Below are 25,262 nucleotides of genomic sequence, written 5' to 3'. Positions count from 1 at the left end.
TTGCTTATCCTCACTGATCTCATGTTTATTAACTCTCTTACTTGCATTCTAATTTTCACTATAGGCATGGAGTTGGCAATCGTGCAGAATTACATGACACACAATTTAAACAGCTCTGAATATGCAATTCAGATGTAATGTGTTGCAAAGTACAATTATAAACCTGTTGTTTTGCTTGGCCAAATGTCTTCATGATTTTTGTGGAACATACGCAAATGCTGACGTGTTACCTTATTTCTTATTCAACATGTACCTCGTGTCACACAGATAATGGAACATTTATCGGCACTAATTTGATGGCCTGGCGTTCCCAATATAGTTACTGATTAGCCTTTCAAATAGAACAGGCCCCTTGTGATCAGACACTTGTTGAGATGCCATAAAGTTGCTTGCTGTTTTTCCCCCTTCTTTTTATTTAAGTTGATGCTGCTAAGTGTAAAAGGTTTATGTGATGATTGGCAAGCATGTATCTAATTATCTAATACATAAATTATCAATGCTCAATTTTAAAGACACTTCCAGAGGGGGATTCATCTAATTATCTTTTTAATATTGTGGTTGTTGATGTTAGCCGTGGACACGTTTCACACCTTCTGGTTACATTTAGCTGTATGAGAGGGTCGAAATGTTGTGGTCGATAAATGCACGGCTTGCGTGTTTTGATGATCATCAAGCACTGACGAAGAGCCTCACCAAATAAGTGATTGAGTGCAATATTGTTGCAATAATAACAAAAGCCTGTGCAATTTGTAATAATCAGTGAACAGAGTCAACACTGGATTACATGCTTGTGAATATGGCAAAATGCCATTTCTCAATATTTTGAAAAATGGCACAGGCTGCAGCATTAGTACACACATTATCTTCATTAGCCGAACTGCATTTTTGTAATTCTTTTTTTTTCCTTTTTTTTTTTTTTTTTTTTATGAAACACAAGAGATTTTTCAGTTACAGTAGTTCCTCTTGTTTCGTTTCTCTATTTCATTAATGCACCTGCAGTTTAAGGCAGTCAATTTTAATCTGATCTGGATGTGATCTGGGAATGTTTTTTTTTTTTTTTTTAATGGGCTCATGTAAGAATAAAGTGTAATTGCATATCCGCTACAGTAGGTGGCAGTAGAACTCTTATTTTTATTTATTTTTTTAAATTTTCAGCCCAATTGATGCACTTCAAATCTTTTCCGACACACTTAAAATAAACATAGTAATAAAGTTACACAAGTTAGACAAATGATACTACTCAAAACTGCGGCAGAGACTTCGGTGAGAACGGAATGTAACAGAAAATAGGTGAGAAGCACGAGTTTAAAGTCTCACACATACATTTAATTAAACTAAATATGACATTACTTGACCATGTCAAGCCAGCATCATTGTATAGTAATGAATAGTGCATCTATGGGCAACTTACAAGGTGCAACAGTGCTCTCTAGTGAGTGTAGGGTGGAGGAAATGTCTGTCATGTTTTCAGTTTCTACGGTCTAACACCAACAACAATGATTTGGGGCAAATGTTTTGTCTTTGGCCAGCCCATTTTCTCAACGTCTGGCGCTCTTAGCATTAGAATATAGCTAAGTTTCATCATTATTCACAAATCTGCTTTGAATTTTGGGGAAACCGCTTGTTTTTGTCATGGCTCCTGGTTAATCTATTATACTCTGCTGCCACATGCTGACCATGTTTGTAATTACTACCATATTTTTTTTCACCCAGTTGAGAGGCTGCATCAAAGCCTTCTGTATGCGTTAGCATTAAAAAACGCATAAATACGTCTTTGGGACACAATACATTTAAAATAGAACGTATTTATAAATTTTTGGGAGCAAATGAGTTAAGAAAAAAAACAAAACTTTTAGAAAAACCTGCTTGAGCTGCTGCATGATTTTCCATTCGTTTTCACAGAACTTGCTGCTAAAGGTCTGTCAACAAAAAGCTAGAATTCTTGAATATGAAAGTCTTTGTGTTGTGTGATAGACACTCAATGAAATGTGACAAAATGTGTAACTTTTATATTTGCAATCTTTATTAGCTCTTCCAGTTCTGGATGTGAAAAGAGGCATAAATTTCCTTAATTAAATATCTTTTTCATAAAGTAAAGCAAAAGAACTATTTACACATTTGGACTTCAATCAACGACTGTAGTCGGATTTGATAATTACAAGCACTTTCGGCCAGCGGAGGAGAGAAATAAATACGGGAGTACTTCCACTTTGTTTTACAAGAAATTAAAATTGCATTAGTATTCTCTCTCGGTGGGTGGGGGTAGGGGTTGGAACAAAACAAACAAAAATATCCATAACATATGTACAGAACGCTCCTAAAATCCATTTCCACTCATGGAAGCAAAAAGGCTTTTGGAATTGTCCTGTAAAACTTTTTTTTTTTTTACATTCATACTATGGAATTGCAACTACGCAACTTTTCAAGTTTCAATAACAGTATCTAATTCAAATCCAACACGCTTTATAGCAAGACACAGCCATAAATCCTCATTCTTGCAGGTCAAGTCCAGACGAGAAAGCGTAACACAGATCCAGCGGAGGGTTAGTAAAGTGAGGTGGCGACTGATCATCGCCCCCAGCAGCAAAACGGTCAATGTTCATATTCTCCTTGTGAAATTTGTGTTTAGTCTTCAGAAGGCTACAACTCTCATGACCCCCGTCTCAAATGTCCAACTTCTTTATATATTTTTTCTTTTATTAGAAAACGCTCGCCAATCATTCAATACAGAAAAAAAAAAACTGTCAAAAAGCAAGCGTCTACATGTGCATGTAGATCAAACACAAATGCAACATGTCACCGTTGCCATGATAAAAGGATGACATCATCAAAAATATATAGCCTCTTATATTTGTATATGTATTTGTCAGCATAGTGTTGCTGAGATGCGGGAAAGCCATTTCAAAAAAGGAGTCAAACTCCAAAGCAAACAGTCAAAAAAAAATAGTGAAGTCAATTGTATTAGCTCCCATTTCTCAGCCTTCTCGATTTTCATCATTCATTAGAATTAGGACATTCAATTGCACGAAAAAAGAAAAAGAAATGGCATGATCGAACGCTCGATCGATAATACAATCTCTCCCAGTTGAAGATTTTTTTTTTTTTTCTGTTTCTGCGGAAGGATTTAGCTGATTCAGGCCGATCTGAATCCTCCTGCCATTCTCTGTCCCAATGGATGCCACTTCAAATCCCACTAGTCCAAGTGTCCCAACTCCTAACTGTTGTCAGACTCGTCTGCCTGGCGCAACCATGTGAAGAAGCCGGTGACGGACTTGAGGGCCACACCCTTGCCCTGCTGCTCGGCGGGGTCCTTGCATGACTCCCACTTGTAGAAGACATCGTCTTTGATGACTTCCTCATCATAAAGAGTGTCAAAGAACTTTCTCAGCAGATCTGATGGAGGGACAAGAGACGTCACTTCAGCACAGATACCCGTGGCAGTTTGAAGAAGCAATCAAATAGTTGGATACAGTCACTCACTGGCCGGCTGCTCCATGTGCACCATTAGAGCTTGTAAGGCATAGAGAGCTTGCAACTCCTTCTGTTCATCCTTCAGGAATTTTTGCAGCAACTTAGCCCTCTGATTGATTATCTCGTCATTCACCTTGTAGGGATTCTCACCTGCGGGTCATTGTCGAAAAAGCAAAGTCAGCTGGACATTATAGCTCACATATAGCATTGATAGCATGCAGCAGTTGAAGTGAATGATTTTTGATTTCACATGCATCTTAATCAGTTAATTATCCAATCCATTCGGTACTGCTTGTCTTCATTTGTCGGGTGTGAACTGGAGCCAATCAATTGCAGGGCACATACGGACAAACAACCAGGGATGGGAATCTTTGACTGTCTCACGATTCGATTGCGATTTTTGGGTCTACGATTCGATTCAGAATCGATTCTCGTTCAAACGATTTTCAAATCAAAATTATTTGCTTGACAAATGATTTCTGCTTGAATTTACAGATATGCAAACAATTGTTATGATCTACTCCAGTCTGCTTTGCAAGACAAAATGACAAATAGAGACATTAAAGTCCCTTTTTTTGTTGAAACATTTATTAATTTTGTATGTAAGTGCCTTTTTCCACAAAAACAGCACATGGGCTACAACTGCCTTTTCCCCTTCTTCTTCATTTCTAATTTAAGTAAAATCGATTTTTGGATAGCAACCAGTCCAGGGTGTCCCCCGCCTACTGCCCTGAGCCAGCTGAGATAGGCGCCAGCACCCCCCGCGACCCTTGTGAGGAATAAGCGGTCAAGAAAATGGATGGATGGATGGATTTTTGGATATTAAATATCGATGGCACACCCCTACAAACAACCACTGAAAAGGTATGGATTCTGTTATGGCTGCTTTCACTTTCCGTAGTTGCTGGCCGTTTCATTTTGAGTTTTGTTTATTAAATATAGTTTGAATTAGTTTTCAGGGTGGTTCTGTTAGTTTTTATTAGTTCTAGTTATTTAATAAATGCTTAGTTTTAGTTAGTTTCGGTATTAGTTTTAGTTTAAAAAAAACTTGTATTGTGCACAATATTTAAAAAACACCAAGGGAGTGACGTCATCTGAAGATATTTTTCTATTGGCTGTTGCTAGATGACATCACTTCTGTGTGACACACTTTCAAACGTCCTTATTCCATTTAATATCAAAATAAATCTACCGTACTTAAAAAAAAAAAATCACATTTAAAATCGTCCCCAAAGGGCTCATGCATTAAATTAATAACCAAAGACTAAAACGCCATTTTTGCTATAATTTTAGTTTTAACATAAAATGTAGTTTCAGTTAGTTTTCGTTTCTTAAAAAGCTTTTTCGTTTTTATTTTATTTAATTAACCGATTTTTTATTTTTTATTTTAGTATTAGTTTTTTCGTTAGTTTTAGTTAACTAAAATAACCTTGGTCCCAAATAACAAGTCACTGAGGAGGTTGGAAAGCTCCTCGGTGGCAGGGCCCCGGGGGTGGATGAGATCCGCCCGGAGTTCCTAAAGGCTCTGGATGTTGTGGGGCTGTCATGGTTGAGACGCCTCTACAGCAGCGCGTGGACATCGGGGACAGTGCCTCTGGATTGGCAGACCGGGGTGGTGGTCCCCCTTTTTAAGAAGGGGGACCGGAGGGTGTGTTCCAACTATAGAGGGATCACACTCCTCAGCCTCCCTGGTAAGGTCTATTCAGGGGTGCTGGAGAGGAGGGTCCGTCGGGAAGTCGAATCTCGGATTCAGGAGGAGCAGTGTGGTTTTCGTCCTGGCCGTGGAACAGTGGACCAGCTCTACACCCTCAGCAGGATCCTCGAGGGTGCGTGGGAGTTCGCCCAACCAGTCCACATGTGTTTTGTGGATTTGGAGAAGGCGTTCAACCGTGTCCCTCGGGGAATCCTGTGGGGGGTGCTTCGGGAGTACGGGGTACCGGGCCCCCTGATACGGGCTGTTCGGTCCCTGTACGACCGTTGCCAGAGTCTGGTCCGCATTGCCGGCAGTAAGTCGGATTCGTTTCCAGTGAGGGTTGGACTCCGCCAAGGTTGTCCTTTGTCACTGATTCTGTTCATAACTTTTATGGACAGAATTTCTAGGCGCAGCCAAGGCGTTGAGGGGTTCCGGTTTGGTGACCTCAGCATTGCATCTCTGCTTTTTGCAGATGATGTGGTGCTGTTGGATCCATCAGGCCGGGATCTCCAACTCTCACTGGAACGGTTCGCAGCCGAGTGTGAAGCGGTTGGGATGAAGAGCAGCACCTCCAAAGAGCAGCACCTCCAAATCCGAGACCATGGTCCTCAGTCGGAAAAGGGTGGCGTGTCCTCTCCGGGTCGGGCATGAGATCCTGCCCCAAGTGGAGGAGTTCAAGTATCTTGGGGTCTTGTTCACGAGTGAGGGTAGGATGGAGCGAGAGATCGACAGGCGGATCGGTGCAGCGTCTGCAGTAATGCGGACTCTGTATCGGTCCGTCGTGGTGAAGAAGGAGCTGAGCCAAAAGGCAAAGTTCTCGATTTACCGGTCGATCTACGTTCCAACCCTCACCTATGGTCACGAGCTGTGGGTCGTGACCGAAAAACGAGATCCCGGATACAAGCGGCCGAAATGAGTTTCCTCCGCAGGGTGTCCGGGCTCTCCCTTAGAGATAGGGTGAGAAGCTCAGTCATCCGGGAGGGACTCAGAGTAGAGCCGCTGCTCCTCCGCGATGCGAGGAGCCAGCTGAGGTGGCTCGGGCATCTGGTTCGGATGCCTCCTGGACGCCTCCCTGGGGAGGTGTTCCGGGTATGTCCCACCGGCGGGAGGCCCCGGGGACGACCCAGGACACGCTGGAGAGACTATGTCTCTCGGCTGGCCTGGGAACGCCTTGGGATCCCGCCGGAGGAGCTGGTTGAAGTGGCTGGGGAGAGAGAAGTCTGGGTTTCCCTCCTAAAGCTGCTGCCCAAGCGACCCGACCTCGGATAAGCGGAAGAAGATGGATGGATGGATGGATGGATGGAACCTTGGTCCCAACATGTTTGTCCGTACAGAGTATGTTCCGTTTTTTTTCCCCACTTTACAACTCATCTGTCTCATGGCCATGATTCCATGTTAAATATTCATCGTGTCGAATGGAGAATGTAGAGAAAGCAACTCACAGATGATTGCTGACTGGCAGATACAGGTCATCAATACTCTGACGAACATGTTGGAGGTGGTCAGCTGCTTATCCAGGTTGGCCTACAACACAGTGAAACATCCATTTTGGCACAATCATTCACAAAAACTAAAACTATTTAAAGTCCAGCATGACTACTACATAACATTTCTCTAAATAACAACAACAAAAAAGCTTTAATGAGCACAGAATGTTAAAATAACATTCCTGGGTCCTTGCCAGTCTAAATTTTGAAGAAGAATCATAAAACATAAGACAGACCCTTTGCAAAAAATTTGAATATCATCGAAAAGTTCATTTATTTCCATAATTCCATTCAAAAAGTCAAAATTCCATCAATTTATAGATTCATCTCATTTTTTGAAATCCTGCTGGTGTGGGTTTTATGAACACGAATCCCAAGTTATGTAATAATATAGAAATATTTGAAGTCACTCCAATTGTGGGCTCTGAATCTATAATCAATTAAAGTTTAACTTTTTGAAAGGCATTATGGAAGTTAATCAACTTTTCCAAGATAAACACATTTTTTGGAATTGATTTGTATAGCAAATTTGGGGAATCATTAAAAAAACAATTACACTGAAGTATGTTATCATCCATCCATCCATCCATCCATCCATCCATCCATCCATCCATCCATCCATCCATCCATCCTCTGATCCTTCCTGACATAGTTAACAATATAAGAAACACTAAGAACATAATTCAAAGACAATCATTTCCACAACCATGAATGGAATAATTGGAAATTAAATGTTAATAAAAGCCCAATAAAAATGAATACAAACCTCAACCCAGTCAATGATTCTTTTGTTATCAGCCTTGTCCTGGATCAGTCTTTCAAGCTGTCTGCTCAGCTCTGCAGAACTCATCTTCTTGGTTTTACTCTTTTCAAATGCTTCAGTCAGTGTGAATGCCACATTCTTCAGGAAAACGCAAATGTTACCTTGATATGACTTCAGAAAATGATTTGAACTAAACAATAATATGTTCAAACCAGGTCTCCAATGCAATACATCATTCAAAGAGCAATATAATGGATACAAAAGTGAGCGGTCATCGTCCCTTACTTTTTCTGTCACAAACTTGTTGACGTCTACATCCTCAGGGAAGAAGTCCTTCCATTGGAGTTCGGCATCCCGCCACATTGCGCCCACCTTGTTATGGCTCTGGGTGTGACATATACAAAATTACAAACCTCATAAAAGACCATTTTATCGCTGAGTACATTAAGAACTACCTCTACATTACTACATATGCAAGAGAACCGATTACAGGTTCACTGACAAATGTGTAAAGAGTGGAACAGGAACTATTGTATGAAAGTCAACTGGATACTGATGTCTAACGAAAGCCGATTTTTTGGTCCAAATCACATTTTTCTCTAGCTGCATCTCCTACAAACAAATAAAGGAAAACAATCGTTCCGACTGGTTATACATTAGGGTTCTGTGTACGCCATAATTATTGGCACACCTGGTTAAGATATGTTAAAAGCCTTAAACTAAATTCAATTTTTATTGCTGAAGCATACACAATTGTATAATCCTTCAACAGACACAGAATCAAGTTCCACCAATGGCTATCTCATGTCCCCAGACTTCAACCCCATTGAAAACCTGTGCAGTGAGCTAAATAGGAGAGTGCAGAAGAGAGGACGACGCAGGTCCCTTGATGATTTTGAGAGATTGTGCAAAGAGAAAAGATCTCTCTGCATTCTCGACTCCCACCAACATTATAGGAGACCATTAGGTGACGTTTGGTTGACAAAAGTGGGTAGTACAAAGTATTAACACCAGGGGAACTAATAATTGGGGCACACATGATGATGTAAAATATATTATTTATTTATGATGAATTATTTCTTAAAATCAGTTATTTTCCCCTACTGAATAAATGCACTTGACTAACGATTGGTTTGCCTCTTTTTGTTTTTATTTAGGTCCTATCATAATTAGAAGGAAAAAAATGCAATTTATTAAAAGCTAACAAGGAAACAAGAAAGCATTGTTTACCCAGATTCTAATAAGGTGACATTAAATGAAACTCTTTAAGACCTTGTTCAACCCAAATCCAATTTTTAGCCCATTCAGATTGAAAATGGATGGCTCTTTTGTAATCTGAACAGTCACAAAGCACATGAAATTGAAACCACATTCAGGAAGTAGTTTCATATCCGATTTGGACAAGATGTGTCTCAGTCTGAACAGTTCCAATCACACAGATCGGATGGGACTGTCGTGATGTCACTACCTGACGCAAACCCCTTGACATTGAAATTAACATCACATTCTACTTAATGTGGAGTCAAACTGATGAGCTCACCATCTCTTTGCAGAGTAATGTGAGGATACAGACAAGCAGGTCTCCAGCTTTGCCCAGAGGAATCAATGGCTTTGAAATCTCCCTATAAAATCATCAACATTAAAAAAAATGTTTTCCATTTGTCTTTGACCATTCAAAGAGGTACGGAGGTCTGAGACTCACTTGAAAAGATGTCCCATGGGGATCCCTCCCTCATGGAGCATGGGTGTGATAAGTTCTGACAGGTAGAGCCAGATGTGCGGGATGTCTATCGCCATTTCCTCAGCTATCTCCAGGATTTCATTAAGCCTACATAAAACAAAGGCAATGCTTTGAACTTGAATGGGAAGTTTGGAAAACAAAACACAACACTTTTGTCACATTTGTTAAACCTCAACTCAACTTAATTTATAAAGCGCTTTAAGAACAGGCGTTGCTGTATACAAAGTGCTGTACATAAACATCAGTTTTGCAGTAACTGACAATATAATCTGTCAGTACATTAGTAAAAATTACATGTAAAAAAAAGTCATCTCTCTCTGTTCCCATTTTGCACCGCTAATTAGATTTTTAAGTAAGTACTGCGCCTGAGGAAAAACAACCAAAAAGCAATCAAAGATGTGTCTCTGTCAACTATGCAGTTTAAAATTGCATGTTCTTGAGGGGTGTGGCTTTGGTCAGTGGCGTGCCTCGTGGAAGGGGGATTAGCGAAATGAGGCTGCATTCTAACTTGCGAGGCTAGCAGCATTAAAACTCATTTAAAAGCACACAAAAGGAAGGGACCAATACTAATCAATAGGAGTGTTAAAAAAAAAATCGATTCGGCAATATATCGCGATACTACAGCACGCAATTCTCGAATCGATTCAATAGGCAGCCGAATCGATTTTTTAACATCCATTTTTGATGGAAAAATATTCAACAAAACGTCTAAATTTCACACCTTAAGCATGGAAGAATGTTAACGCTGTTCAAACATGAAAAATGTTACAAGCTTTTTGTTAAATACAGTAGCTTACAGTTATAAGACTGAAGTTTCAGATCAATAAATAATACATTTTCATACAAATCTTACAGTGTACATGTACAAGTTTACTGAATGGTATTTTCTAAATTTGAGTAAAAAAAATCGCAACAATCGACTTGTAAATTCATATCGGGATTAATCGGCATCGAATCGAATCGTGACCTATGAATCGTGATACGGATCGAAACGTGAGGTACGAGGCAATTCACAGCCCTACTAATCAAAAGTATTGTGATTCTAAGACCAGAAATAAATGCCACAAGGCCCTTTACAATACTCGTAACAGAAGACAACACACAATGGTAAACATCAATGATGTGAAGACAACAGGAGTTTATCAAATGCTTGAAAATAAATGTGTCTGCTGACAAAACAACATGTCAGTTTAACAAGCATGATAAGCACTTTTGAGATTTTATACTGACCCTTTATAGTACTGTTCTGTCGGGAGGATGCCTGTCTTAATGAGCCGGTGCAGGAGCCGACCTAGGTTTTCTCTCGTTACGTTGTTGCGCTCCAGTGTTGACTCCAGTCCGAATTGGACAAACACGGACAGGAGCTGAGGGCAGTTGAGCTCCTGCAGACATAGCAGGGCCTCCTGTGGCGGACAGAGAGAAATATTGTTGGCTGCCAATGCATTTTGATACATTTATGTTTATATTTGTATTCATTATCCTGGAATTCAACCACCACCACTAACAACAACAACAACAACAACAACAACAACAACAACAACAACAAAAGATTATAAATGGCGGAATTTGATATATTAATGTTAAAGATGTTTCTACATCATACATGTCCAGATGAGTATAAAGAGTCTTGACTTTTAACTATGACTGCACCTATCAGCTTATATCGTCCCTTCAGTTCAGAGCATTTCGGGGCGAACACTCCACAGGGGGAGTGGTGATGTCGTGCTCCTTCTCGCAGGCATGTAGTGTTGTATTAGCTAGTGTGCAACACAATTGGGATGTGAATTGAAAAGAGAAAAAAAAGAAGAGGCCAGCTTGAGCATAGCCCAAATTCCAGGTCAGACTCTAAGAAAACTGAAAAAAATGGAGAGTATATCCGAGCACACCTACTCGTACGTGCACCATGCACGAGCTTGGCACAGAGGCTGCAGTTACGCTTTAGACCAGAGGTGGCAGTCGAGAGCAAAAAAGTGAAAGCTCCGCAATCCACCTTTAACGCACATACTGGTCTTTTGAATTTAACCCAACCTTAAACTAATGTGTAGTCAAAGTACATTTGTATGGAACCATCCTTCTCCTGAATGACATTTACAACAATTTCAATTTGAAACTCACTTCAAATGTTGAACTGCAAGATACCTTGTTTTTTTTTTTAGTGCATGTCAAAGAGTAACAGTTACTTTCTGTTAACATTAGTCGTGTTTGAATTGACTGAACTTTGACGTCAAGGATTTAGATCAGGGGTGTCAAACTCATGTTAGCTCAGGGGCCGCATGGAGGAAAATATATTACCAAGTGGGCCGCATCGGTAAAATAACGGTATATAACTTAAAAACGATTGCCGTCAATTATACGCAGATTTTCGCTATGTGTGGGCCAGCCCTATATTACGGAGCTGAACTGTAATCATATTGTTCCAAGAAAATAATACAAATGCAAATGGAACGTGGCAACACTGAGTTCTGGACATGTTAAATCATCTGTTTTGCATATATATTGTTCCCAGAATGCATTGCATGGCGCAGTTAATGACGTTATAAGGACGCTAATCCTTGTCATATCTATTTGTGTTACCAGTAATTGAATTTGTGTCTTATTTAACACGTTTGTCGGTCTATGATTAAAAAATGTATAATAATAATAATAATCATAATAATAATAATAATAATAATAATAATAATTAAACAAACCGTAACTTTAAGTTGTGTGTAAAATAATGACATCCAGGACTATTCCCGCATACAAGTTGCATTGCTCATCTGAGGAGTGAGAACTGCTTGTGAAATTAAACATTTCATATATTTTGATTGTGGCCGACTGATTAATTAGTTCGACAATACATTTATTTATTTTTAGCTTTACAAAAATCACCTCGTGGGCCGGATTAAACCCCTTTGCGGGCCTGATCCGGCCCGCGGGCCTTATGTTTGACACCACTGATTTAGATGTTCCAATTTAACAGGGGCCATACGGTAAAACCTTTGTTTAATGGGAGGTGCGTCACCAACATCAATGTCATGCTTGATCCAGTGAGTATGTGATGGCACATCACCAAATAGACATGGATATTCATTAATTAGTTCTGATAATTGACGACGCTGCGACTCAGACAGATGCAACAGAATCTGATCTAAATCACCGTGATTCTGAGTTTTTCAGACGACCATAGAGCAACCTGTTGTCAGGCTCAGGAACCCCGTCTCCCTCTGAACCCTCCAACATACGGCTCACGGCCAATGCCGGCCGCACAGGATCAGAACTCCCCAACACGGGGCAAGACTTACGCCTACAGTAGGGTTTAAGCAAATTAACGTGATATAGCTTTCTGGATTGTCGACGACCCGGTGTGGAGATTATGTAATTGAGATCAGAGAACTTTTAACACTGTAAGGGCCTGAGAACTTCGCCTCGAATGGAGAGCCCACAACAGGTACAAGAGCCAAAACTTGATCTCCAGGGCTGAACTCGTGACGCACCGAATGCCGGTCATACAGTTTTTTCATTTTATGCTGAGCCACTTTTAATTTTTCCTTCACCAAAGCACTAGCAACTAACAAACGATGGTGGAAACCATTCACAAAGTCAATCAAATTTTGGGGCGGCCCCGTTTCAACACTGGCAACCAGCTTTATAGGCATAATTAATGTTATGTCTTACATTGACATCAAGGATATGGAGGTATTCTTCGATGATGGCTTTGGATTTTTTGGTTAGTTCCTCCACAGTCAAGGCAGGCTTGGTAGTAGTTTGGAAAGGTGCAGGTGTGGCAGCCGTTTCCCTCTTCACTGTTGATGTAATCAAAACAAAACCAAAATGTGATAGTAATAGTATAAAATAAAATGAATACGAGAGTAAAAGTCAGGTCAGATACCATTCTCTCGGCTCCGAGCTCTGTCTTTGCTGCTGCGATCTCTGTCATCTGTCATATTTACTACTTTACGGACTGGATCCGCTGACCCACGTTGCTCTCTCTCCCGACTCTGTTCCTCATTTTCCCGACTGAAGCTACGTGTAGCAGCAGCCTGAGGCCTGTTTCGCTCACGGTCATCACGTCGGTCAAATCCACGATCGCTGCGGTCGGAACGATCAAAGCGCTCCCCTCGATCTCGACTTGAGCTGTTTCTGTATAGAGACAGATTAAAAGGAAACATGGGGAAATAATTCTGGGAGAAAAGGAAAGTTTTACTGACATAAAAAATGCTATTGTCACAAGCTGTGTCTGCAGCGACAATGTTACAATTTTGTTTCACACACTGTTACAACTGTTCTTACCTCTGGGAAACCCGCATGTCTGACTCTGCTGAAGTGCCTGATGGGGCCTGTTGCAGAGCTGAGAACCTGTTCAGAGTGTTGGTAGCTGGACGACTGCCCGGTTCTAAGCCTTGGAAGAACAATACCCTCAGATTGTTTTGCTCATAATCAAAGTTATGGAGATATCTAACAGGGAGACCTACCAGAATCTATAAGCTTGTTGGTGCTACCACCACTGCTGCCCTTACCCCAGCTCAAAGCACCTTTACCTCCTGGAGCGAGACACTGAGAGTGGATATCAAAAGCAGGTGCCTGAAAAGAACAGTTGATTAATTGATTAACTAAACTTCCAACTGAAATTAAAAGAGTTGAATCAAAGTTGCTTGAGCATATGGCTCAATTTAGAAATGACATGACTGGATGTAACTTTTTCAATTCTACCATTTCAATTGCATTTTGGGATTTCTATTAGTTTGTGTGTGTGTTTCTATATGCACATTTTATTAGCGTTCTTGAAAACTTTAAAGTATAGAGGACCCCTACACATGGCTTGGCACCCGCCGATTCACCTATTCACAGATTTTTTTCAATATATATTTTTAAAGACTATATTTGGGGGAAGCCAACCCCCATTTTTCATTATATTGGCGGTTTATACCCACTTAGTGAAGATTTTTTAGTGGTTAAATTTTTTTTTTTCCTCTTCTCAATGCATTTATTATCCGTATCAATTATTGGCTATTTGCCGGCCGACCTGGTCCGTACACCCGACCACTGTATATGAATATATCGATAAACAAGGCTAGAAAAGCAAATAGCTCATGTGTAAGGACGAGGGCCCTAGCTGACTAATTGTTTTCCAGACTGTTTCATTCATCTTGCCTAACTGCTGAAAATTCCACAACAAAATCTAATATTTTTTAAGAGATGCTAGTTAGCATTCCAACTACTGCTCAGTTGCCCCTGAGCAAGACCCTAAAAATACTTTAAAATAAATCGAAACAATTGTTTTACATGTAATTCCATTTGGAATGTTTCATTCCATGGTTGTGCTTGATAAAGGGTGGACAGCTAATACATGCCTTTGGGAATTTGAATTTTGCATCATAAGTTCGGTTCTTGGATATGGGAACGGTGTTCCATCCATCATCTTGTGGAGAAGCCCCGCGACCAGGAGTGTGAGGTCCACCGCGACCTCCACCCATCCGGTTTGCTGAGCTGCCGAAAGACTCTTTCTTGGAGATGAGGGCATGCTGCACTTTCATCTGCTCTCTGTGCTCCTCCAACTCGGCTTCTTTGTGGATCTGGTCAATAGTCTTTGGGCCTTGGTCACCTCGTCTGGGCACCCAATTATTCTGAGACGGCGTAAGAGAACATTAATATAGAATGAATACTAGGGCACAAAAATTGAGAGTAATCCAAAACATTTACACAAAGATAGACATTAAAACAGACAGTGATTTTGGTAAGCAAATTAAACACCACGGCGCCAGACGATGAGGTCTGAGCATCAATGAATGCTGTGAGCAGGTATAAGAATGTTGCAATAACAGTGGGCAGTGTTGAGTGTTTACCCGTCGAAGGTCCACCACATCTTGCAACATAAAACGGATCCTTGAGCTGGTCTTCTTTTCCTTTATTACTTTCTCCATCTGTTTGAAATACTGGTCCATAAGAGGCTAAAGACCATTACAATACATAGGTCAGTGTTTAATCTTGTTTTGTACATTGTAAGCTGACGTATTGATCTGCAAGTGTGCGCTGTACCTTGGCTTTTTCAAAGTCTAGATCCTTTCCAATGGTGGATAGGAGTCTGCACAGACACTCTAGGGACTCCTCATCATGGTTTTTCAGTAGTTTGACAATGCACTCATGCATGATGACTTCCGTGAGCATCTTTAGTTTGAATAGCTCACCGATGAATTTAATATTACCAAGTGAGCGCCTCCTAGCCTTGTTTTTGCATTCTTCCAGATCTTCCATTAACCTTTGTTTCTCCTCATCCTGTTGGTGTGTGTGTGTGTGTGTATGTGTGTGTGTGTGTGTGTGTGTGTGGGGGGGGGGGGGGGGGGGGGGGGGGGTGATGTCCAGTTTACAAAAATTTGGTCATAAAAAATAAAAATAAAATAAAAAATAAAAAGTTAGTTTGCAGTGTACCATAGCATAACAACAAGAAAATAATTTGACGTATAGTACCCCTTCTGCAGCCTCCAGCTCTCGTTGCTTCTTCTCAAAGATCTCATTGTCATCTTTATCCTTCTCAAACTCATTCTGGCATCGATTCAATAGCAGCTTCCGGAAATTCACAGTGTCTCCTGGCTTATCTGTTGCTTTGACTTTTAGCTACAAAATTCAGAATTTTTATTGACATTTCCATTTATTATACAAATGAGTTAGTCTCAAATTGTCTGGGTAGAGGCTATTGATACATACCCCCATAACGCAGCGGCACATGTTGGCATAAGCGACTGAAAAATCTGGCTCAGAGATGGCCTTTTCAAAGGTAAGGTCAATGACACCTTTTAACCTCTCCTCCGTGTCAATAGTAAATTCTGACACCTGTTTCATGAGCTGTTGAAACTTTTGAGGGGTCAGTTTGTTGAGGATACTGCGGACCTTTTTAAATAATTCCTTTGTCTTGAGTTGATCTGGATCATTCTCCGCAGACTCTTCTGCTGCGCAACCACGCACCGTTTTTCTCATTGACGGCTTCCATGCCTTCTCTGCCTTGTTCAGCTTGACATCCTCATTGAGTGACATACTGGTAATTATTTTCCTCGGTTCTTTCCGTTGCATCTGCTGAGACCGACGTGGGCCACCTATGCCCACACCCGTACCCGGAGGCTGGAAGAAGATAGGAAAGAGGGAAGATTAGAGGACAAAATTACAATACAACACTACTAAACTGCTGGTCTGTGATCTTCATTACAAAAAAATGCAACTTACTGGTCCTCTACTTCCTCCCATACCCGGTCTGCCAAGGTTGGCAAATGAAGGTGTGAAATCAGGACCACAATTCATCCCAGGCAGCCGACTGGGGTCAAGCTGACGCAGAGGAGTCTTGTTAGCCTAAAAAGAAATATCAATGTGGTGATCACAAAAATCATACTATTGAAGATTTTGCACAGGCATTTTTCAAAATCAAACTACAAACCTGCAATATTTGTCTATACAATTTTCTATACATATATGAAGGGCACTTTTTTTTTTTTTTTTTTTAATTTGTTTTTAATTTTCATTCCTTGTTTTTACCCCTTAACCTGTTAAGTGTCAATCACCTGTTGAAAATATACACTCACAGACAGAGGCAATTTAAATTTCAATTACCCTACCATACATGTTTTCTCATGTAGGTGAACACCAAAATAGCCAACACAAGCCCAGTGTGAAAAGGAAAAAAAAAATAAAAATAAAATAAAATAAAAAAATAAATAAAAAAGATTCGATCCCACCCTGTAATGTAACACTACTGTCTCCCATTCTTCTCTGGCTCTCTGCACCAATTAGTTAAGTATCTTGACAAAGGACAAATGCCCACTAACACAGATTTAGGCAGATTTGCAATATTTGAGGGAAATGGCCTTTTGTGTACGTAGAAAAAGTTTGAGATCTTTGAGTTCAGCTCATGAAAACGGGAGCAAAAACAAAAACGTTGCATTTACATTTTTTTATCCTGGTGTATACACAAAGAAACTCATCTCAAGACAGGACCTATACAATTCAAAACCCAAATTCTAAGGGTGACAAAGGATTACTAAATTCTTAAAATAATAAGTATATTTTGGAGGGATGGTGTTTCATACTTGTATGCTAAGACCCAGTCTTAAATTGTTATGGTGGCTTCGGATGTAGACACCTCATCGCTTGTTAACAAATGTGTTTCTGTACACGGGTGCATGCTGCAAGTGTCAGTGGCTATACCTTGTCTAGGACGACATCATTGATGGCAGGAAGACCCTCAGGCTTATTCATGCTGGCTGAGATGAATTGGAATCCCAGAAGAAATGCTCGGTCATACTTTTTCTTCTCCTCTGGGTTGATTGGCTTCCACTGTTCTGAAAATAAAATATTGGACAAAACATTTATTTCATAAATGAAGTACCTTTTAACAAAGTGAAGTGTTGGTTTGAGTTATTTTTTTCAACACTGACACAAGTGTAGAGTACATTTAACACTACTTAGTGTTTACCAGTGTAGATTTTTTAACACTGTACAGTGTTGGAGTAACCCTTATCGGTAACACTTTATAATAACTACCCGTTATAACTAGTTAATAGACCATTAGTAAACTGTTAATTAATGAGTTATTAATGACTTATTAAATGTTTGTTAACTGTTTGTTAAGGTTTTAAAATGATGTCTATAAATAGTAAAAATGTTATTTTTAAACTGTTAGTTATTGAGCTCTAAATGACTTGTTAACTGTATAGTAATTATTCATAACTATATTTTATAAATTAGTAATACATCGTTAACAAGCTATTAGAAAATTACTTACTAATGACTTGATAAGTATTACTTCATAGTTTGTATAGGTTATTGGGACGTTATTATAAAGTTGCCACTATTCCTCATTTATTACGTGTTAGTAAATGTGGAGTAGTTGCAACTTTAGAATAACGTCCCAATAACATAAATAGAGTAATAACTAATATTTAAGTTGTAGATTAACTCACTTCTTTACAGCAGTTGTTAATAGTTTGTTAACCATCTACTAATACTATACCAGTGAAACTTTGTAGAGGAGCACATGAGTGGAAAAAGTTCAATGGTACGGAAAATTGATATTTAGGCATGGTAAGGCATAGTAATTTTATATTTTAAATTTCACCTTCAAATTCTGTACTTTCAACTTGTTCCACCTGTTTGTTGTTTGACAAAGTTTCATAGTTATTAGTAGATGGTTAACATCTACTATGTAAAGAATTAGCTAATATATAAGTTAAATATTAGTAAGTAGTAGGGGTGTTAAAAAAAAAATCGATTCGGCGATATATCGCGATACTACATCGCGCGATTCTCGAATCGATTTTTTTTTTTTTTTTAGGATTCACACCTTGAGCATGGAAGAATGTTATATGAACGGAACATTAAGCCTTAATATTTTATTTTAATGCTGTTCAAACATGAAACAGATTACAACCTCTATAAGACTGAAATTTCAGATAAATAAATAATACATTTTCATATAAATCTTACACTCTACAAGAGTACTGATTAGTATTTTCTAAATTTGAATGAAAAAAATCGCAACAATCGACTTATAAATTCGTATCGGGATTAATCGGTATCGAATCGAATCGTGACCTGTGAATCGTGATACGAATCGAATCGTCAGGTACTAGGGAATTCACACCCCTAGTAAGTAGCTAATTTATACTATTGGGATATTATCGTAAAGTTGCAACTGTTCCTCATTTAATAACAGTTAATAAATGAGGAATAGCTACCACTTTAGAATAACGTCCTAATAACAGATATAAACTATTAACTGATACTTAACAAGTCATTATTAAGTAATTTACTAATAGTTTGTTAACTTAGTCTTACTAATTTATAATATATAGTTACAAATGATTAATATACAGTTAACAAGTCATTTATAACTCAATAACTAACAGTTTAATAATGACATATTAACTGTTTATAGTCATAAGTATAAATCCTTAACAAACAGTTAACAAACATTTAATAAGTCATTAACAACTCATTAATTAACAATCAACTAATGATCTATGAACTACTTATAACGGATAGTTATTATAAAGTGTTACCCACTTATCAAGTGTAAAAAGAAAGGAAGACTTTGAAAAGTGTCAGATTTACAATCAATGGTGTGGACACATAACCACTTTTCCAGTGTTACATTTAACACTACTCTACTAGTGTTAATCTAACACTAGCGAGTTTGCTGTGTAGGTTCAAGAATAAGTGGTGGATAATGTGTCATCCTTTTTGGAACAAAATGAAATATTGCCACATTTTAGTTTTAATTTTTGTTTTTTCGGACAAGCTAGAGAATGGCTGTGCGGATGAGCATGAGTTCACAGTTTAATGATAATGCAGAACTGTTAAACCACCGTTTCCCAAAAAGGATGCCGTAGTACGCTAGAAGTGCCATGACAGATGAGGGTGCCAGGGAAATCATCCAAGTAGAATAATCCAGATGTGTAGCCACATGTTGCTATTCATACAACAGAGTAAATCATGGCTTCCTGCAAGTATATTATATAAAGTTTGTGTTCAATTAAACAGGTCTGGATTTTACACTTAGCTAATAAATTTGTGAGTTAACTGAAAAGAGATCATCATTAGTTCAGTATTCACACTATATGTGACATTCTTGTTAGGTCGTTTTCTGTGCCATTTGTCAAATGTAAAATGGTTCAATAAATCTTGATAAATATTGTGTTAAATTATAGTTGTTATACGTCATGAATTTCCATCTAGGAACAAAAGCTATACTCAACAATACAGCCATCTTTCCAGGCATGAAATATGTCTATATCAGGTGTGAACTCTTGTGTTAACTGTGCTTTGAATTGACCTTTTTATTGGTGTACCACTATTAACTGTACAGTACTCTAACCCTAAACCTCACCACATTTCCACTAAGCACTGTGATTGGCTGGCGACCAGTTCAGTGTACCCTTTGTTGCAAAGGCTCAGTCTTCTCTTTAATTAAACACGTTCATGTTGTTGTCTTGTGTCGTTATGGACATTTCCTGTTTTTGGATTTGGATCAGGTGTGATTGTAACATTTTAGCTATATTACCATACAATATGTGCTGGAGCCAAAGCAAAGAATTGGCCCTTTCGTTCCAATCATTTTGGAGCGGAAAGTATGTCTGCTTTTCATGTTGTCATTAACTGTAATTTTTTAAATTCATTCAGATCCCAGTATGGGGCAGCAAATCTTCATTGATATATATATTGAACCTCTGGGAGAATTTAAATCAAAATTTTTGGATATGACATGCCCCAGGGGTCAGTGTTGGGCCCAAAATTGTTTATAATGTATAAATGATTTATGCAATGTGTCTCACTTACTGAAGTTTGTGTTATTTGCAGTTGACACAACTATTCTGGTTTCTGGTGAGAAAATACAACAAATTATGGATACAATTACCTCTGAATTTAAGATAAAGTTTAAGGTAAAAATATGGCTTGATAAAAACAAGTTATCAATCAATTTAAACAAAACAAAGTTAGTTGTGTTTGGTAATGTTAAAATAGGGAATTGTGTAAGATTGCAAATTGAAGGTGTAGATATAGAAAGAGTAAATGAGATTAAATTCCTGGGAGTAATTGTTGATAATAAAATTTGCTGGAAACCACACATTAAATACATTGGATCCAAACTTTCTAAAAGCATTTCAATTTTGGCAAAAGTTAAACATTTTCTCAACCAGAAATCATTACATATTCTGTACTGCTCTTTAGTATTACCATATTTAAATTTTTGTTCCGAAGTTTGGGGAAACACTTACAAGACATCATTACAACCTTTGTTTCTGTTGCAAAAAAAGAGCTGTAAGAGCAGTCCATAATGTAGGATATCTTCACCACACCAATACACTGTTTTTACGATCTAAGCTTGTAAAGTTCTTTGATCTTGTTGAATTTAATAATGTACAATTGATTTATAAGGCGAGACATAATTTATTGCCAGGCAATATTGAGAATATGTTTACAGAGACAGGGAGGGTATGGTTTGAGAAGAATACATAATTTAAAGACAATGTATTCACGAACAACACTGAAGACTTTTTGTATATCTGTATGTGGAGTGAAAATTTGGAACAGGTTGAGTATTGATTTACAACAATGTCCAAACATAGACCAGTTCAAAAAGAAATATAAAATCAACATTTTTGAAAAGTATAGGCAAGAGGAAGCGCTTGTCAATAAAAAGTAATATTGGTTATTGTTATTATCATTATTATTATTATTGTTATTATTATTACTGCATGATTAGTGTTGATATTGATAAGAAAATATATATATCGGTGTATGTAAAAGTATGAGAATATATGTACATGATATACTATTGAATGTGTTAATTATTAATAATTATAATAACTTTTGTTATTAATAATCAAGATATATCAGCTGTATATTATCAGTTTTTTTTCTTTTATGTGTATATGTATGTATGTGTATATGTATGTATGTATGTATGTATGTATGTATATATATATATGTGTATGTGTGTATATGCATGTGTATGTATATATGTATCTACTACTTATTGTGTAATGGACGTTAAGGGGGTAGGAATTGATAAGTTTATACTTCTTCCTACTCCTTTTCGAACATGTGTAAATGTCTAGCTAATGACTGGATGAATTACTGCAAAATTGTTATTTTTGTTGCTCTAGTGTTGTGTTTGTTGCTTTATCTGTATTGTATTTTTTCATTTTTTCTATATGTATTCTTATAATTACTTTGTTTTTATACATGTTTGAAATAAATTTAAAAAAAACAAAACCTTTATCCAACCATCCATTTGTAGTAATATTGAGAGTTGGAACAAATTCTCTTTTTTTTTTTTCTTTAGTTTGTTTTAGAGACTCTACAATCTAAAACCTATTATTATTATTATTATTAAAAACAAAAAAAACAAAAAATCTCAAGTAAAGGCTTCTGCAGTCCCAATTAGCACCACACTTAACACCCTGCCTCTCTCCCTATGACAGCTGGAATAGGCTCCAGCACATCCGTGACTCTCAATACCGTTGGATATGAAATACATTACTTATCTTTACTTTTTAGGAAAAAAAAAACGTGTATGTGAGAGAGAAACAAGTTATTTGTCCATACTGAACTGCCAGTATAATCAGCAATTGAGATCATGGACCCACCTTCTTTATACTGATACTCCTTGTTGGTTGCTGTCTGCTCGGAAGGGTTTGGCTGAATGTTTTCAGCATCCAGCTTGTCTTCTTTGTCCTCCCAAGTTAAGTCAGTGTCCTCTAACGCTGCAGGAAGTTGGGTTTCAACTGATGTTGCTGGAACAACCTCCGGCTCTGGTTGTATAACTACTTTGTCCTGAAACATTAGTGAAAAGACGGGGATGGATAAACGTTACAACATCACACACTTACCAGTAATTTCTTTGTATTTATGCACGTCAGTTCAACGTACACCCACCTCTTTAAATGCGTCCAATAGATCTCCCACTGCCTCCTTTTTGTTAAAATCCTTCATTTTCCTCTTTTTCTTTGGCACAGACACTGCAGCTAGAGAAAGGTGGATATTAGTCATCATATAATATAGGGGGAAAAAAATAAAAAAATAACACACAGTGACAAAGTACCATCCTCTACAAAGTGAGCAAATTAGAGATTATAACTCAGAAATGTAGTGCATACAGTAAAAAAGTGTAAGTGACACACCTTGCATAGTAGTTTCTACAAGGGCATTGGAGACAAGCTGGGGAGGACTTGCCACTGCTTCGCGGTTATCTTTTGAGCCTGCCATCAGTGGAGATGACGTTGCTCCTACATCACGAGGCATCAGGGTATCCTCATTGGTGTCTTGGGAAACAGGTGGAACTGTTTCTTCACCCTGAGGCTGGGAAGATGCTGTCTGAGTGATCGCTTCAGCGGCAACCTCTGAACTAATGGTAGAAGCAGACTCGACAACAGGCGCTTTGATTGATTCAACAAGTGATGGAGGCGCTGCCTTATTAATGGCTTTGGAGGTTTTGATGACAGGCTGCAGACAATCATCAGGCTCAGCAATGGGGCTGTCATCACGCGCTTCTGAGCTAGTATAAAGGGTCTGTGCTTCTTGAGGTGATGGGAGTGGTAAACCATTGGAAAGGCAGAGCTCCTCAGGCTGAGCAATGGGAGACTCCAGGGGAGACCCCTGACAACTAGATGGCAACATGACTGAAGGGCTTTCTGGCACATCTTCAGCCACACCATTTGCAGAGGAAGAGAGTGTAAGAGAATTGTCCATGAAAGAAGAAGCATCCTCTGATTGTACCTCCTTCTCTCTAATCACCACATCTACCTTCTCCAGAGTTGTTGCTGTTCTTTTTGGGTTTTCCTGAATTGCAGAGCCAGGCATAGGATCAGGAAGTGGAGCAGGGTATGCAGGCACCTCAGGTGCAGATTGGGGCTGTGGGCTTAGTTCTCTGGGAGATGTGGGGGTGTATGCTATGTCTGTGATGGGAACAATGGACGCAAGGGAAGAAATACAAATAGTGCTGACAGGGCTTTCAAGTGCTTCTGATACTAAAGATGGTGTAGTTGGCTTATTGTTCGTATCAGCCTCTGTGGGAGTGAGGTCATTTTGAACAATATCAGGAGGCTGTGACGAAGGAGGCAGCAAATCTTTTTCTCCGTCATCTGGAATTATATTTTTTATTTTTTTTTAAAAAGAAAGAAAATAATTTGTAAAAATTGCCACAATATTATCACCATTCACTTCAAAAATGTTTCCATTTCATGTTACAATATCTCAATTGATGAGCTGATGAGCTTGGATATCCCCCATTTACCAAAAAAATAAGTTTGCTTGTATTTAGTTATGTTTTGTTTAATATTTCTTTTTTTGTACAATTTGGATTCTCATCAAACTGAAAGATTAACATCCTCACTGACCACGGTGTCAAACCACAGCAGGTTTTCCATTAAGCTTTTGAAAACTTGAGTTAAATTTCCTCTGCTGCTCTGAGTGCACAAAAACTGTTGTCGTACAGATGTAGTGCTTGTCTCTGATTTTTTGGGGAGGTGCATTTATCAGGGTTCTTGCAGGAATCACTCAGTGGAATTTTAGACCTTTTTTATACCTTTTTAGACCACTATAAGAAAAAATTTAGACCAACTTCACGACCAACCGAAGACAGAAAAAAAAAAAAAAAAAAAGGAGGGGGGGAGACGACGACGACATATTTGATTCTCAAAACCATGTCAACTTGCAGGGCTCTACACTAACTTTTTTAGTACTAGCACTGGTGCGAGTAACATTTTTAGTTGCTCGCACAGCACAGGATTTGGTCGCACCATTTTTTGTGGAGGTCTAGCATGACCTTAGGCAAACGCAACTCTATATATTTGCAAAATATTTGATTGGAACACGAGTTTTGCCTGCAACATCAGTGGCTATCAAAACATACGATTCATTTAAAATATTCAAAACTTATAGTGACATTTGTTGTTTGTAGACAATCTTACAACACCACAAATTTTTACGGTATCTTCAAACATGTTAAAAAACAACAACAAAAATGTCTTCTATAGTTTCATATATTGCATCAATTATTTAAATAGACCGCAACAAAGGGCTGGGCGATATGACTGAAAAATGTATCAGTTTAAATATTTATTAGTCGTTATTATATTATATGTCGTTATAATAGTTTTTTTTTCTATTCAAAATAAGGATCAATAAAACGGCTGATAATTTGAAATATAAATATTTAACCTTTAAAAAGACAAACAATATGTGAACAGTGTGAAGTATTTCAGAAACGTAAAAATTTGAGACATGAAACAAACCTTCCGTTTAGCCAAAAGATTTTTTTTTTTTTTAAATCTGAGACACGATGATGACCACGGAATCACTGCTGTTTGCTTTTTTTTGTTTTGTTTATTTGTTTGTTTGTTTTTTGCTGTGGTTCATTTTGAGTTTGATGACGTCATCGCGGGTACGTCTCAGTTCTCCTATCTGCTTGTCATGCTAGTTGTGTACATTGACAGGAAAAAAAAAAAAAAAGAGATGTGCTTTTGGTGTTGGCTGTGGGATATACCTGTGTGAAGTTTGAATCCATGCATTGTTAGTTATTGTTTTGAGTCGCGCGCAGTACCAACACCGGGACATACAAGTGCACCGAGAGGACTCCAT

At 38.4% G+C, this 25,262-nt stretch overlaps 1 protein-coding gene across 12 annotated transcripts in view; it reads right to left on the bottom strand.

Annotated features, from left to right (window-relative positions):
- Positions 1–2,001: 2,001 nt before the first annotated feature.
- Positions 2,002–25,262, bottom strand: part of eif4g1b (eukaryotic translation initiation factor 4 gamma, 1b) — a 71,480-nt gene continuing 48,219 nt past the window's right edge. For 11 of the 12 annotated variants that reach the window (XM_077540143.1, XM_077540147.1, XM_077540145.1 and 8 more), the window contains 22 exons: positions 22,805–23,764; positions 22,560–22,648; positions 22,271–22,457; positions 17,328–17,461; positions 16,353–16,475; positions 15,840–16,250; positions 15,603–15,749; positions 15,174–15,410; positions 14,981–15,085; positions 14,489–14,761; positions 13,610–13,718; positions 13,428–13,536; positions 13,027–13,277; positions 12,813–12,940; positions 10,386–10,558; positions 9,117–9,242; positions 8,955–9,036; positions 7,700–7,798; positions 7,418–7,552; positions 6,607–6,688; positions 3,481–3,621; positions 2,002–3,393 (listed from right to left, as the gene is read on the bottom strand). In XM_077540143.1, the coding sequence (XP_077396269.1) occupies positions 3,215–3,393; positions 3,481–3,621; positions 6,607–6,688; positions 7,418–7,552; positions 7,700–7,798; positions 8,955–9,036; positions 9,117–9,242; positions 10,386–10,558; positions 12,813–12,940; positions 13,027–13,277; positions 13,428–13,536; positions 13,610–13,718; positions 14,489–14,761; positions 14,981–15,085; positions 15,174–15,410; positions 15,603–15,749; positions 15,840–16,250; positions 16,353–16,475; positions 17,328–17,461; positions 22,271–22,457; positions 22,560–22,648; positions 22,805–23,764 (4,280 nt within the window). In that variant the 3' untranslated portion in view covers positions 2,002–3,214. The remainder of the gene's footprint in view (positions 3,394–3,480; positions 3,622–6,606; positions 6,689–7,417; positions 7,553–7,699; positions 7,799–8,954; positions 9,037–9,116; positions 9,243–10,385; positions 10,559–12,812; positions 12,941–13,026; positions 13,278–13,427; positions 13,537–13,609; positions 13,719–14,488; positions 14,762–14,980; positions 15,086–15,173; positions 15,411–15,602; positions 15,750–15,839; positions 16,251–16,352; positions 16,476–17,327; positions 17,462–22,270; positions 22,458–22,559; positions 22,649–22,804; positions 23,765–25,262) is intronic. The other variant, XM_077540146.1, reaches the window with a different exon arrangement.

The sequence above is a fragment of the Festucalex cinctus genome, chromosome 13, assembly GCF_051991245.1.
Source record: "Festucalex cinctus isolate MCC-2025b chromosome 13, RoL_Fcin_1.0, whole genome shotgun sequence".
Classification (NCBI taxonomy): Eukaryota; Metazoa; Chordata; class Actinopteri; order Syngnathiformes; family Syngnathidae; genus Festucalex; species Festucalex cinctus.
The sequence above is the reverse complement of the archived record's forward strand: the minus strand, read 5'-3'. Positions and strand labels throughout refer to the sequence as shown.